Source organism: Schistocerca americana, chromosome 6, assembly GCF_021461395.2.
Source record: "Schistocerca americana isolate TAMUIC-IGC-003095 chromosome 6, iqSchAmer2.1, whole genome shotgun sequence".
Classification (NCBI taxonomy): Eukaryota; Metazoa; Arthropoda; class Insecta; order Orthoptera; family Acrididae; genus Schistocerca; species Schistocerca americana.
In genome coordinates this window covers 198730133-198746458 of record NC_060124.1, presented here as the reverse complement: position 1 = coordinate 198746458, position 16326 = coordinate 198730133, and the positions used below count along the sequence as shown (strand labels likewise).

The 16326-nt window shown below is 43.0% G+C and overlaps 1 protein-coding gene across 1 annotated transcript in view; it reads right to left on the bottom strand.

The window, feature by feature from the left end:
* LOC124620049 (E3 ubiquitin-protein ligase Ufd4) overlaps positions 1-16326 on the bottom strand; it is a 307195-nt gene that overhangs the window by 47014 nt on the left and 243855 nt on the right. Inside the window, 2 exon segments of the mRNA XM_047146715.1 lie at positions 7581-7715; positions 9208-9386. Of these exon segments, the coding sequence (XP_047002671.1) occupies positions 7581-7715; positions 9208-9386 (314 nt within the window).

The following is a 16326-nucleotide window of genomic DNA, read 5'->3' as shown; positions in this document are numbered from 1 at the left end:
AAGAGGTACAATCTTATATAAAGAAGGTTTAACACAGTAAGGCAAGTATTATAGTAAGGAGCTGTGAATAGACATAGCGATTTCCAGCAAACTTTCCACGTAATTTCAAACCTTCACAAAACTTGTTCTCACCAACACCTCTCATAAAATGATGAAAGGAAAAATGTTAATTGCTTACAGTTTTGTTGTTCATCCACAAAAACTTTAACTTCAGGCAAGACATATTAATTTATTACTTCTTTACTACTCACTATTCGCAACACATTTTGCAGAAAGTATCCTAATTTACTACTGAATGTACCAGCAAAATTATACGATTGTATATAGTTCAGGAGATATAATGTCATCAATAATGAGATGCATGAAAAATTAGGTTTTGCTTAAAATGGAAAGCAATTACCTGCACTATACTTAACTAGGCTCGATAACGAGAGCACTTTGCGGGTTTCAACAAACTAAGATAATTTCAAACCTTTTCTAAATTTATTCTCTCTTACATGTTTAACATCAAATATTTAACACGTTAACCCGTGCGTAAGGTAATTAAAAGTCTGAAGATATTTTATAGATGAGAGTACAATTCATTAAGGAATCAGGGGTTTACTGGTGCTCTACTAAACACATACGCCTGGCCACTTTTGAAATTATGCACCATAATCATACCCTGGCAGTTTCTTTTACAATTAAATTCCAATACGTAGTTGCGCCCTCAAATAGTATTCTGTTGTCATTCTCCAGTCATTGTTCCACCATGGCTGACTTGTCCACTTCTCTTCATTGTATATGGAGCTTGTGTTCAGCACAGCACTTTGTGACTGTGCAGCTGGTCTTTTCTACATAAATACTATACACACCTGGCACTCTAAAGTGTTGAGTTGAGCTTGGACAGCTCAGAACTTGAAAGTATTGACCATGAGTGGTAAGGGCACATACCCGACTCCTGGCACAACAAGGTAAAGACTTAATTTGTGAGTAACTTCATGGCAGAGTGCAAGTTCTTTTTGTTGAAGGTATTTATTTCTTAACTTGAATTCTTCTGTGTGTGGACTTTCACTCTGTCATTATCTGGTTTAACTATGCACCCAACCAACCAACCAACCAACCAACCAATATTTGAATAATCTGTGCTTTTTTTTCTGAATTTAAGGACAAAACACTGGGGTATGGAGATTATTCGAAACAAGGTTGGTACTGCTCCGCCTCCAACAATATATCCCATTATACTGTAGCACTGTTGTGGCCTCAGTTTGTGATGCCTCTGTAGCACATTATAACTGAAGTATTGACATCTTCAAACTTGTTATTATGGCTACTATTTCATTATCGCTTGTACACTGCTAAACAAAAATTGAAAATTACTGAGAAGCCGAAAACATTGGAAACCGCGCACCGCGCAGTGGGAAGAAAGTATGACATGAACGAGAGTTGTATTCGTGTCTGGCAAAAAAAAAAAAATTATGCTGCTTCAAGAAACTAACAGTAACTGCTGGGCATTTCAATTTTGCGGCCAAAAAGCGAAACATCCAGACCTCAAAAAAAGGCTCTGCTATTATGTGGATGAGAAGCAACAATACGCAGTGATGAGTGAAATGTGCCAGCTTAAAACATCGGCTTTAGCCAAAGAAATAGATATTACCAATTTCAAAGCTAGCCGGGGCTGGCTATCAAGATTTTGCAACATAAATGGTAACACTGGGGACAGCTGTTGGGGCCTGGTACCCGAAAAGGCATCTTATCTTTGCCCAGACTTGGGAAGGTGACATGTGGCACCCAATGGTGAAGACGTGTCTCTCCCAACACTCCTTCTTCCGTTGTTTGATAAGGTAGTGAACACTGGTACGGAGCCGTTTAAGGGGTATGAGGTGCTCCACGGAAGGGTGTCGCTGTAGAGCTCACTGACAATCCTTAATTGCCTCAGCGACTTCCAGCAACCCCCAAGGGACTGTCTTACGGCTCAGGCACCCTAAAGAGCAACGAATCGTGTTTTCTGCCGCAGAAGCAATTGTACTGGTCACCTGCTCAACCATCACATCAAGGTTACCGTGAGGGGGAGATTCAGCAGTGACAGCAGAGGTGAAAGTTCCCCAGTCCACCTTGTTCAAAGCCCGTCTCGGCGGGTGTCCGTGTACCTGATGTTGGGGCAGTGAGAGGAAGACGGGGACGTGGTCACTACCACACATGTCATCATGCACTCTCCAGTGGACGGACGTCCCTGATGGTGGTGGTGGTGGTGGTGGCGGGTGCTGCTCCCGAAGTAGGTGGTGATGCAGGAGGAACAGGGAGGGAATGGACCCCCTACAGGTGTAGTCTTTCGGCTCCGAGAGGTGACCTGGGTTGGCGGAGCTAATGGTGCCAGAACCGTTGTAGTGGTGGTGTAAGATGATATATGCACAAGATCAAGGCATTCAAATTTTCTCTTAGCCTCAGTGTAGCTCAGTCGGTCCAGGGTCTTGTACTCCATGATTTTCCTTTCTTTCTGGAGAATCCTGCAGTAAGGCGAATGGGGCTCTCTGCAGCTGACACAGATGGAAGGTGGGGCATATGGAGTATCGGGATGTGACACTGGAAGTACAACGGGAGACATATGGCTGATCTTCCAGCACGTAAAGCACCGCATAGAGGGAGGGAGGTTGATTGGTTGGTTCTGGGGATTGATGGGGGCTAAACATCGAGGTCATCAGTCCCCTGTTCCAAACATACATACTTGTAAAAGGCCTATACAGTAAAAGCGTAACCTCTGCACCCAGAGGGAAGGAACACCAAGGGGTACAGAGCTAAAATGAACACCGCAATAACACAAAACAGAGGACACTTAAAAGGAGCAGAGCAAATAGTTGACTAGAGTAAAACAGACTACAGTGGTTGATGGATTAGGTAAAGGGTCAACGACTCAACTACAAACGAAGAACCTCCAGATGGAAAGTGTTGATAGAGGTACCAACACAACTTGTTACCATAAAAGACACTATTTTGGTATCCACGTCCCAATTAAAAGTCGCTGGAGTGGGTGTAGCCTGAGAAATCATGCGAGAGTGCCCACACTAGAGTGAGTGATAAAACCCAGCTGCACGGATAAAACGTAAAACTGAGTCAACTATAGAGGCATCGTCATATAGAATTAAAGGAAGTGTAGCTGGTAAATTAAAGGACTGCCGCAAGGGGGCTAAAAGAGGGCAGTCCAGCAGAAGATGGACCACTGTCAGCCCTGCATCACAGCGACACTTGGGCGAGATCTCACGGCGAAGGAGATAGCTATGGGTCAACCGCATTATGTCCAATTCGGAGACGGCAGAGAACAACCGAGCCCCTACGCGTGCTCCTCAAGGATGTGTTCCATACGGCCGTAGACGACTTTACCAATGGAGCTTATTTGGAGTGTTCAAGACAGACCATTCAGAGCTCCAGACATCGCGGACCTTGCGATGTAGGCCTGACCAGAGGTCTCTTTCCATGAGACCAAGCTCCAGGGGTGGCGAAGTGGTGGCCTGCTTGGGCAACTGATCGACACGTTCGTTTCCTGGAATGCCGATGTGGCCCGGGGTCCACACAAACGTCGCTGAACGACCACACTCGGCAAGAGCAAAAACAGCATCTTGAATACCGCGCACCAAAGGGTCCTGAGAAAAACACTGGTCGAGTGCTTGCAATCCACTCAGGGAGTCACTGTATATGACAAATGACTCCCCAGGACAGGAGGAAAGGTGAGCGAGTGCACAATAAAGAGCAACCAGCTCCGCAGTGAAAACACTACTCCCACAAGGCAGGGAATGCTGCTCAACATAGTCCCTGTGGATGAAAGCAAACCCAGCGCATCCATCGACCACAAAACCATTGGTGTAGACTACATCTGTATCGCGAAACGAGGCAAGAAGAGCCATGAATTGTTGATGAAGACTGGCAGGTGGAACGGAGGACTTGGAGTCACAGGACAAATCCAAAGAAAGATGCAAGCGAGGGAGGGACCAAGGAGGGGTAGATGAAGAGGGCCGGAAGGATGGAGGAAGGGGAAAGGACTTTATGACGAGAGAAGGGAACGAATGCGGGTCGTGATCCGGAGACCCAACCTAGGCCGCCGTTGTGGGGAGGGGAGTGCAGAAGATGGAAAAAGGAGCTTGCGGTTTGGGTAGTCGGGCGAGGCATGGACGTGGGCGATGTATGACGCAAGCAACTGTTGTCTGTGGAATCGTAGGGGAGGGATTCCAGCTTCTACAAGAAGGCTCCCGTAGTTGAGACGGGACTGGACTAAAGCCTTATAGAGCTGTAGGAGGGTTCTTCTTGTAGCCCCCCAAACAGTATGGCTGAGGCAGCGAAGGATGTTGACGTGCCACCAGCACCATTGTTTAAGCTCGCGAAGATGAGGTGTCCAACTGAGCTGAGCACCAAACAGCATGCCAAGAAAGCGATGCATCTCCTCAATACGAAGGAGTTAATTGGGAAGGTAGAGCTCTGGATGGAGGTGGACCGTTCGATGACGACAGAAATGCATCACTCAGGTCTTAGAGGCTGAGAACTGAAAACCATGGTTGGATGCCCAAAAATGAGCCTTACGGATAGCTCCCTGCAGCCGCTGTTCAGCGACGCTGATGCTTGGGGAACTGTAATAAAGACAAAAGTCATCAGCATATAGAGAGGAACAGACCGATGAGCCCACCGCAGCCGCAAGACCATTAATTGCCACCAAAAAGAGGGGGAACACTCATCAGAGGAGGGAAATAGGGCTTTACATCACTCTGCTAGACAATCACATCACTCTGATAGACCATCACCTCAACCTTCTTGGGCAATGTATCACCCTCAAAGGCCAAGATGAAGGCACTGGTGGCAATCCGAGTATCCTTCGAACCCCGGTGGATATGCTGCACAAAATATACACCTCGCCACTCTAAATTGGCGCGCATCTTATCATCGCACTGCAAAAGAAGTTCTCTGTGAAATATGATACCCTGGATCATATTTAAGCTCTTATGGGGCGTGATGGTTACAGAAACATCCCCCAGCTTGTCACAAGCGAGTAACCCCCGTGACCGAGCAGTTGCCCAGATCTCACTTTCGACAAGCCCTCCACCTCCCCGAACTAGTCCTCTAAATGCTCAACAAAAAACTAAGGCTTCATCATCATGAAAGATTCCCCATCAGCTCTCCAACATACAAGATATCGGGGCAAATAAGATCCACTGCCATCTTTAGCCTGACGTTCCTCCCATGGTGCGACCAGGGAGGGAAACGATTTGGGGTCGTACTTCTGTGCGTTGAACTGAGCTCGCTTAGAGACTGCTGGTGTTTCACCACCAGCAAGACAGGAAGTCTCGATGCCCCAGGGGGATGGGCATCTACCCCTTGGCATATGTGAGGAGTTAACGGCGCAGGCGTCAGCAGAGCGATCCCTGTGTGGTCAGGGGGCTACACCCAACAGGGTACATGGCGGCCACACCACAACGGACTGGCTACCATGCTGGATATCAGGTGCAAAGTAGTCCATGGTCATTGGCGATGCAGAAGTCAACAATGTATAGTGCATGGAGGAAAACACACCCAGGAAGGTGTCCTCGCCCAAAAGATGGAGACTGGGCAGGACTGCAATGCGACAACGAGAAAGAGGGCTAAAGATCTCAATGCACAATGGACATGATGCACCTTGTAAGGAACCCTTCCCCAACTGGCTCGTTCTTCGGGAAAATTTTGTAGAATGGGGGTCAAACCCTACAGGGGACCATCACATAAAGGCCGAAACACATGAAACTCCTTTTAGTCACCTCGTACGACAGGCAGGAATACCTCGGGCCTATTCTAACCCCCGGAGCCGCACAGGGAAGTGCATGAATTATTCCAGGGCGTGGATTATTCGAGTATATACGGTAAAATAAAACCGTTGGGAAGAGTGACATTCAAATGCCTCAGACTGCTGACAATGCACAGCAGCCGGCAGTTACTGCGACTAGCCTTTGGGGTGACCAGCTAATGCCATACACAGTTTTTTTATTGCACTTACCAGTCCAAAAATATTGACTAGGAGGCAAAAACAACCACTTCCTGTATCTGTTCTGGGTATCTACTTGGTGTCATGTTATTTGGTTATTTAACAACTGCTTAGTTTGTATCCACATCTGCCACCTCCTGTGTCATGAATGCAATCCAGAACTACATGGTGTTCGAGTTTTATGTTCCCACAGTCTCTGTGATGCAGGTATCCTGGCCCTCTCTTGCTTCAAGTGGGGTTTACAACAACTAAAGTCAGGAATGGTGACACGCACGAGTGGTGTTCCAGGATAACAACAGAAAATGTCTACGAACCCTGGAACGATATGATGTAAATAACAGCGGGTAATTATTGCATATAGCCGGCCGTGGTGGCCAAGCGGTTCTAAGCACTTCAGTCCGGAACCGCGCGACTGCTACTGTCGCAGGTTCGAATCCTGCCTCGGGCATGGATGTGAGTGATGTCCTTAGGTTAGTTAGGTTTATGTAGTTCTAAGTTATACGGGACTGATGACCTCAGATTTTAAGTCCCATAGTGCTCAGAGCCATTTGAACCAATTATTGCATATAGCTATCTCATAATTTGTGACTGGAAATATCATAACATTTTATCCACACCCAGTATCTTACAATTTCATTTGAAATGTCTCTCAACCTGCCCCTCCCAGCATAACAGCATACGAAAAATCAACTCGGTTTAAGAGAACCCAATCTGTTCTTAGAGAAGAAACCTGAACATGTCAGACAGTGAAGTCGGGACTGACCATCTTAACATTTCCGTGAGCTGGATTCCCAGTGCCTATATATCCGCTCTACCTTACGCCACCACAAGTGTGATTAGTTAAGATATTATGATGTCACTCACTATTGCGGAGTCAGAATGAGAGTAAAAATTGGAACAGAATGTGGCATCCTCATGGGGAGCAAACCCTACACCTGTATCTGACACAGTCTATGTACAAATAATTCTTATATTCAACTGTGTTATTGTTACATGATTATTCATTACCACAAAAATTATATGAACTAGTTCTCTTCGTGCACGTTAGGAATGTAACAGCCCAAAAGCCACCCAGCCATAATACCACCATCATCTCTAACAGTACAGACTGTTTGCTGGCCAAAGCAAACAGTGAGAGGGGGAAAATAAGGAAGAGTGGAGCACATGGTATCAAGGGTAAGTGTGACAACTTTATAACAAAAGAGACAAAATGGACATAATGTATCAGAATAAAAATGTAAAACCAAATATGGAAAACAAAAGAAAAAAGAAAAAGAGAAAAATGAAGAACAGTAAAAGAATTTATTTATGAATACCTTTAGTAACTGAGTACACACACAGATGTTAACAATGTACAGCTACTTTATTTCCACACATCTCAAATTTTTTTTTTTCTCTCTTACAGCTTTCATTTTACCTCTTTTTCCAGAAAAGTCTCAACAGAAATATTTGTATCTCTGCAATCAAAATTTATTCAACTCTTAACAACTCGCAATTTTTCTTTGTCTTAACTGCAAAGTAAAAAAGGTAAACATGCTGTCAGCAGTACCAGCAGGCTTATGCTCTGCATGATAATTACGATAAAATTTTCATCTGAACTCACCATGACCTCTTCATACTCTTCATCGTCGTCATCCTCATTCTCATCACACTCATCATCACAATCAGCATCTGGGATTTCGTCATCATCTTCCAGTTCAGCGAGCAAAGTTGGAGCACGACAACTCTCCAGAAAATCCTGTTGGTAAATATTCACATAGTGAATAAGTAACATTAAAATTATGCTTCACAATGGCAGCAAATTTCATATACCAAAATGCAACCTCTAGCAAATAGCATGAAAGCAGATGATGATGATAATGGATTGGTTTGTGGGGTGCTCAACTGTGCGGTCATCAGCACCCGCACAAAGCCTCAATTTACACGCAGTCCAATCTAGCCACTGTCATGGATGATGATGATGATGATGATGATGATGATGACGACAACACTCAGTCCCCGGGGCAGGGAAAATCCCCAACCCGGCTGGAATCAAACCCGGGTCCCTGCGATCCAGAGGCAGCAACGCTACCCACTAGACCACAAGCTGCGGACATGACAGCAGAGGAGGGGGAAAAAGCATGAAGGGAGTTAACGTGGACAGTGGCACGTAACACAACAAGTGAAATTGTGGAGAGTGAGGGGGGAGGGAGTGAGGGGGGAGGGAGGGGGGGGGGGGAGGGGAAGGAGGAGAGAAAAACAGAAGAATTAAAGTGTGCGAGAGTGAGGGGAAGGGGGAAGGAGTGGGTAGCATGTCATAGAGGGGGAAAGGGAGGACTTCAGTGTGAGAATATGGAATGAGGGAATGGATACCAAGAAGTCCACTTAAGAGAAAGCTTGGTGCAAGTAAAAATGTTATAGAAATTAAAAAAGAAAGTCACTATTTGTAAGCAGCAATAGAAAAATGAGTTCTCTTCAGAAGAAAATGTATACATAAAGAGTAACTGAGAGTAATGCGTTGCCAAACCATCAGAAAATCTGGGATACATGCAACAAATTTAAGTCACTTCTTGGAAACCTCGTTTAAAGTTTGCTATGAGACTTACTGTGCCTTCATAATTAAAGACATCCGCACAAAAATTCTTTTTCATACACTAGTATTGGTACACTGTAAAGCGTGGTGAAGTATAACACATCCTGCCCCACTCCTCATCTTCCTAATCTACCTTTGGTTAATTTGCAAGAATAATGACTGTCAGTACATCTCTACATGGATCCAATTTAGATGTTTTTTTAGATCTGCATTAAAACTACAAATCACTGTGTCATTTTCATTACCATGCACACAGTGCTACTAAAAGCAATACCATCTTCTTTCCATACGGCCTCCTTCACAATTTTAACATATTTCTTTGTGCACTATGTGCTAATGAAGGAAGTTTAAACATGAAAATTATTGTACATGATAAAAATTATATAATCTCCATTGGATGCCAGACGGAACTCACTTGCTTAAACCTCTGCTTTAAAGAAGCATGTATAACAAGATCACAATGTCAACTTATTTCCTTCTGAAATGATATGTTTCCTTCCATTATATTGTGGAATGTTTCCTTCCATTATATTTCCTTCTGAAGTTAGATAATACTTACATTATAACTTACTTTTATTACTAAACAGCACTCACCAATCTCTTAATACTCTATTACCATGCACAAGAGAGAAACTCAATAATAGTCCGGAGCACTAACCTCCAGACTGACCTGCTCGGAATCACTAGAGGTCGAGGTAAGACTCATAGTAAGTGCCTGACTAAGGCACGGCGCACCTCCAGCGGTTGTTGATACTCCACCTGAACCTGTTCCACCACCACTCCCGCCACCACTTGTTGTCAAACTGGGATAACTCTGAGCTGTACTCAGAAGACCACCTGCAAATGTTTCAAACACATGTCATTTGTAAGAATAAGGTTGAGAAGAACAAAAGATGTGGAATACTATCACTAGGAAAAAAGGCAATACCGACGTAGAAGTTTATAGAATGAAATGAATGACTGCATGGCATTACTGATTAGGAGACCCCATCTGGGGTTGTTTGTCCGCCTGGTGCAAGTCTTATTTGAAGTCACTTTGGTGGCTTGCAAGTCAATGAAGACAATATGAAAGGATTAGGAGAAAACAAACACTGAATCCCCAGGGGAAAAACATCTTAGACCCAGACACAAATCAAATTCGGCATACTGCAATCTAGAGGCAGACACACTAATCACTAGACCACACGCTGCAGACAGTTTATAGACTGTACAACATAACACAGTGTTGACTGTAGACTTCTCCCAAGGATTGCAAAGACAACATTGAAAATGGACAAGAACCACCAACACGATGACAATAAAACAGCCAACAACAAGCTGACAGTTTCTTCTACTGCAGATCAATTTACAAATACGTCTACTGTGGCTAAATGGAGATAATTTGTAGAGTGGACACACAATGGAATACAACAGAAAACAAATTTGCTGTCCTTGCTAAAATACAGTGGAAATGTGGCAAAAAAATGGTCAAAATTTCACAATCTGAATATAAGACATTTGTTATGTGATAGCAACACACACAACTCTCACCAACATTAACAATAGTTTACCACTGATTTTCTGTGAGCAGATTATAATACAGGATATTTGTGTACGCCATGACCTGTCACTGTGACTGGCACCCATGTACATTCCTCATTCATATTCTTTCATCCAACCATATACAGAAACAGAAGTTACACTGAAGCGCCAAAGAAACTGGTATAGGCATGCATAACCAAATACAGAAATATGCACACAGGCATAATATGGTGCTGTGGTCGGCAATGCTTATGTAAGACAAGCATCTGGCACAGTTGTTAGATCGGCTATTGCTGTTACAGGGGAGGTTATCAAGATTTGAGTGAGTTTGAATGTGGTGTCAGGAATCTGGCAAAACATAAAATCTCCGACATCACTGCGGGAGAAAGATCCTGCAAGAATGGGACCAACGATGACTGAAGATAATCGTTCAACATGACAGAAGTGCAAGCCTTCCACAAATAGCTGCAGATTTCAATGCTGGGCCATCAACAAGTGTCAGTATGCAGACCATTGAATGAAACATCATTGATATGGGCTTTTGGAGCCCAAGGCCCACTCATGTACCCTTGATCACTGCACGTCACAAAGCTTTACGCCTCGCCTGGGCCCATCAACAATGACACTGGACTGTTGATGACTGAAAACATGTTGCCTGGTTGGACGAGTCTCATTTCAAACTGTATCAAGTGGATGGGCATGTACAGGTATGGAGGCAACCTCAAGAATCCATGGACTTTGCATGTCAGCAGGGGACTTTCTGAGCTGGTGGTGTGGGGCGTGTACAGTTGGAATGATATGGAACCCCTGGTATGTCTAGATACGACTGACAGGTGACATGTACATAAGCACCCTGTCTCATCACCTGCATCCATTCATATCCATTGTGCATTCGCACAGACTTGGGCAATTTCAGCAGGTCAATTTGACACCCCACATGTCCAGAACTTCTACAGAGTGGCTCCAGGAACACTCTTCTGTGTTTCAACACTTCTGCTGGCCATCAAACTCCCCACGCATGATCATTATTGAGCATATCTGGGATACCTTGCAATGAGCTGTTCTGAAGAGATCTGCAACCCCTCTTACTCTTAGAGATTTATGGACAGACCTGCTGGGTTCATGGCGTCAATTCCCTCCGGCACTACTTCAGACATTAGTCGACTCCATGCTACATTGTATTGCGGCACTTTTGTGTAATCATGGGGAGCCTACACGATATTAGGCACATGTACCAGGTTTTTTGGCTCTTCAGTGTAGTAGCAGTAGTAGTTGTGGTCTTCAGTCCAAGATTGGTTTGATGCAGCTCTCCATGCTACTCTATCCTGTGCAAGCCTCTTCATCTCCGAATAACTACTGCAGCCTACATCCTTCTGAATCTGCTTAGTGTATTCATCTCTTGGTCTCCCTCTACGATTTTTTCCCTTCACACTGCCCTCCAATACTAAATTGGTGATCCCTTGATGCCTCAGAACATGTCCTACCAACCGACCTCTTCTTCTAGACAAGTTATGCCACAAATTCCTCTTCTCCCCAATTCTGTTCAGTACCTTCTTCTTAGTTACATGATCTACCCACCTAATCTTCAGAGTTATTCTGTAGCACCACATTTCGAAAGCTTCTATTCTCTTCTTGTCTGAACTATTTATAATTCTCATTTCACAATCATACATGGCTACACTCTATACAAATACTTTAAGGAAAAACTTCCTGACACTTAAACCTATACTCTATGTAAACAAATTTCTCTTCTTCAGAAAAGCTTTTCTTGTCGTTGCCAGTCTATATTTTATAACCTCCCTACTTCAACCATCATCAGTTATTTTGCTCCCCAAATAGCATAACTCATCTACTACTTTTAAGTGTCTCAGTTCCTAATCTAATTCCCTCACCATCACCCGATTTAATTCGATTACATTTCATTTCAATATCCTTGTTTTGGCTTTGTTGATGTTCATCTTACATCCTCCTGTCAAGACACTGTCTATTCCAGTCAACTGCTGTTCCAAGTCCTTTCTGTCTCTGACAGAATTACAATGTCATTGGCAAACCTCAAAGTTTTTATTTTTTCTCCACGGATTTTAATTCCTACTCCAAATTTTTCTTTTGTTTCATTTACTGCTTGCTCAGTACACAGACTGAACAACATCAATGATAGGCTACAAACCTGTCTCACTCCCTTCCCAACCACTGCTTCCCCTTCATGCCCTCCACTATTACAACTGCAGTCTGGTTTCTGTACAAATTGTAAAAAACCTTTTGCTCCCTGTATTTGACCCCTGCCACCTTCACAATTTGAAAGGGAGTATTCCAGTCACCACTGTCAAAAGCTTTCGCTAAGTCTACAATGGTAGGTTTGCCTTTCCTTAATCTATCTTCTAAATTAAGTTGTAGGATCAGTATAGCCTCGCGTGTTCCCGCATTTCTACGGGATCCAAACTGATCTTCCCCGAGGTCTGCTTCCACCAGTTTTTCCATTCGTCTGTAAAGAATTCACGTAGTATTTTGCAGCCGTGACTTATTAAACTGACAGTTCAGTAATTTTCACACCTGTCAACACCTGCTTTCTTTGGAATTTGAATTATTATATTCTTCTTGAAATCTGGAGGTATTCTGCATGTCTCATACATCTTGCTTACCAGACGCTGTAGTTTTGTCATGGCTGACTCTCCCAGGGCTATCAGTAGTTCTAAAGGAATGTTGTCAGCTCCCGGGGCCTTGTTTCGACTTAGGTCTTTCAGTGCTCTGTCAAATTCTTCGCGCAGAATCATATCTCGTATTTCATCTTCATCTATGTCCCCTTCCATTTCCATAATATTTCCCTCAAGTACGTCACCCTTGTATAGACCCCGTATAGACCCTCTACATACTCCTTCCACATTTCTGCTTTTAATTCTTTGCTTTGAACTGGTTTTCCATCTGAGCCCCTTCATATTCATGCAGGTGGTTCTTTTTTCTCCAAATCTCTCTTATTTTCCTGTAGACGGCATCTATCTTACCCTTAGTGATAGATGGCTTTACATCCTTACATTTGTTCCCTAGCCATCTCAGCTTAGCCATTTTGCACTTCCTGTTGATCTCATTTTTGAGAGGTTTGTATTCATTTTGGCCTGCTTCATCAACAATTTTTTATTTTCTCCTTTCATCAATTTAATTCAGTATCTCTTCGGTTACCCAAGGATTTCTACTAGTCCTTGTCTTTTTACCTACGTGATCCTCTGCTGCCTTCACTATTTCATCTCTCAAAGCTACCCATTCTTCTTCTGCTGTATTTCTTACCCCTGTTCTTGTCAATCGTTCCCTAATGCTCTCTCTGAAACTCACTATGACCTCTGGTTCTTTCAGTTTACCCGGTTCCATCTCCTTTAATTCCCACCTTTTTGCAATTTCTTCAGTTTTAATCTACAGTTCATAACCAATAGATTGTTGTCAGAGTTCACATCTGGCCCTGGAAATGTCCTACTGTTTAAAACCTTGTTCCTAAATCTCTGTCTTACCATTTTATAATCTATCTGAAACCTTCCAGTGTCTCCAGGCCTATTTCATGTATACAACCTTCTTTCATTAGTCTTGAACCAAGTGTTAGCTATGATTAAGTTAGGCTCTGTGCAAAATTCTACCAGACAGCTTCCTCTTTCATTCCTTACCCCCACTCCATATTCACCTGCTACTTTTCCTTCTCTTCCTTTTCCTACTATCAAATTACAGTCCCCCACGACTATTAAATGCTTGTCTTCCTTCACTATCTGAATAATTTCTTTTATCTCATCATACATTTCTTCAATGTCTTCGTGGTCTGCGGAGCTAGTTGGCATATAAACTTTTACTACTGTGGTAGACGTGGGCTTAGTGTCCATCTTGGCTGCAATAATGTGTTCACTATGCTGTTCGTAGAAGCTTACCCATGCTCCTATTTTTTTAAATTCATTATTAAATCTACTCCTGCATTTCCCCTATTTGATTTTGTATTTATAACCCTGTATGCAGCTGAGCAGAAGTCTTGTTCCTCCTGCCACCGAACTTCACTAATTCCCACTGTGTGTAACTTTAACCTATCCATTTTTCTTTTTAAATTTTCTAACCTACCTGACAGTCCACGCTCCAATCCGTAGAACGCCAGTTTTGCTTCTCCTGATAACGACGTCCTCCTGGGTAGTCCCTGCCCAGAGATCCGAAGGGGGGACTGTTTTACCTCCGAAATATTTTACCCAAGAGGACGCCATCATCATTTAACCATACAGTAAAACTGCTTGCCCTTGGGAAAAATTACGTCTGTAGTTTCCCCTTGCTTTCAACCATTCGCAGTACCAGAACAGCAAGGCCATTTTGGTTAATGTTGCAAGGCCAGCTCAGTCGATCATCCAGACTGTGACCCCTGCAACTACTGAAAAGGGTGCTGCCCCTCTTCAGGAACCACACAATTGTCTTCAATGTAGTATTTGCGTAAAATTACTCTTTTGTTGTACAAGTGGATTATAAATATATATGTGTTATCAGACAGAGACACTGTTTTCTTAGGAGGAAAAAGGTTCCACTATTTAACAGTACCTTTTATGCAAGTGTTGTATTCAAGTTCCATCATAAACATCGAGAAGCAACCGAATCTCAAAATGTGAGTAAAGCTTCAAAGCTGCACACCATTTATACAGGGGCATTCGGGAAATAAAGGGCAAGTTATTCTATGCCCACGATGTGTTTGCCCTGTGCATGAACTTTTTAAAAAAAAAAACACCCACCACCACCACCAAATATTTCTCATACAGTTGATGACTTCAGCCATTTGTTGGCCAAAATTGGTTAAATAAAAAAACACATTATGATGCAGTCTAGAGTGCTGCAATGCTGAATTTCCAACCGGTTGCGACTCACCTGCAGAAGGAGGGACTGAGCCGTTAATATCTGGCTCCACACAACTCTGCTCGGTCAGGCACTTATTCTGTGTCTGTTGTCCGGACTCCGGACATGTGAATAACCGAGCATGACCAGTGTTCACTCACATCTCATCTTGCCTCGATGCACAGCACAAATCAAACGACCCCATCCCCCTTTCTCCCTCTAACACACATGCAGAGTTTCCTAGAACACTCATGTCATACAGTTAACTTCATGCATGATGTGGGAAATAATACAATATTTCAGTACAACCACAGAAAAAGCTATGACTCATTTCCACATTGCATTAATGCTGTTCCTCAAATTCAGGGGAAGACTGTCTTCATAAATAAAACAGCCTAACAATATTATATATGTATGGCTGCAACTTGTCACTTTTTCATTTGCGTGAAAGAGAGGATACTTTAATAATTACTGTTGATTAGCAGTAGATCACTCCTGTGCCCTAGATTTAATAGGCTGCAATGATTTGTTAATAACATGCCAGCAGTAACAAAGAGCGATTCAATAGGTGTCCTTACTGCTAGGATACACAAGATACGCCTTGAAACTGCAACAATAGGAAATATTCAAGCTTTTGCTATAATGATTTAGTCATACGTTTAAGAAGAAGTCGATATGAGCATCACAATGGCGATAAGGGAGACCAACATGCAAGGACTCTCAACATGTAGTAATCACTGCACACACGATTCTTTTTTTGTTTAAAAAAACAGAGAGAGAGAGAGAGAGAGAGAGAGAGAGAGAGAGAGAGAGAGAGAGAGAGAGAGAGAGAGAGAGGAGCAATTCTGGGCAATCTCTAAACTGTATTAAGTTATACTTGCACATTAGTCTAAGTGTGCATAGTTTTAAGCTTTCAACCATTACCTCAATTTGGAGAATCTAAAATTTCTGACTGACATGCATACTTAATAACAGGCAAGAAATAGCTTTAGAAAGGTAGCGATCACAGGAGCAGCTCAAAAGAATATTTCTTGCAACAAAATTAGGTGTATGCAATCTGTCATTCAGTAGACTGACAATTTTTGCAACTAATAAGGATGTTACTATATGAGATATACTCCACTGCAGCTACAGGAGCAGCAATTTCCAAAAGGCTTGAAGAGACAGTACTTTAACTATGTGTATGATTCAATCAATTCAAAGAGATGAGACACTGGAAACTGAATATCTGTAAGCTGGAGATCTGTAAATTAAAATGGGAGGAACAGTGAAATGCTTTGAAAGAACAAATGGCAGTAGATGACCATGATCATCTCACCTTAATACATCCCCAAAGCACAAAAACTTTTGAGACAATGTCTCTAAATTACAATGGGCAAATGCAGAAAGAATTCTTGAACAAGGCCACAAGTTATTTAGT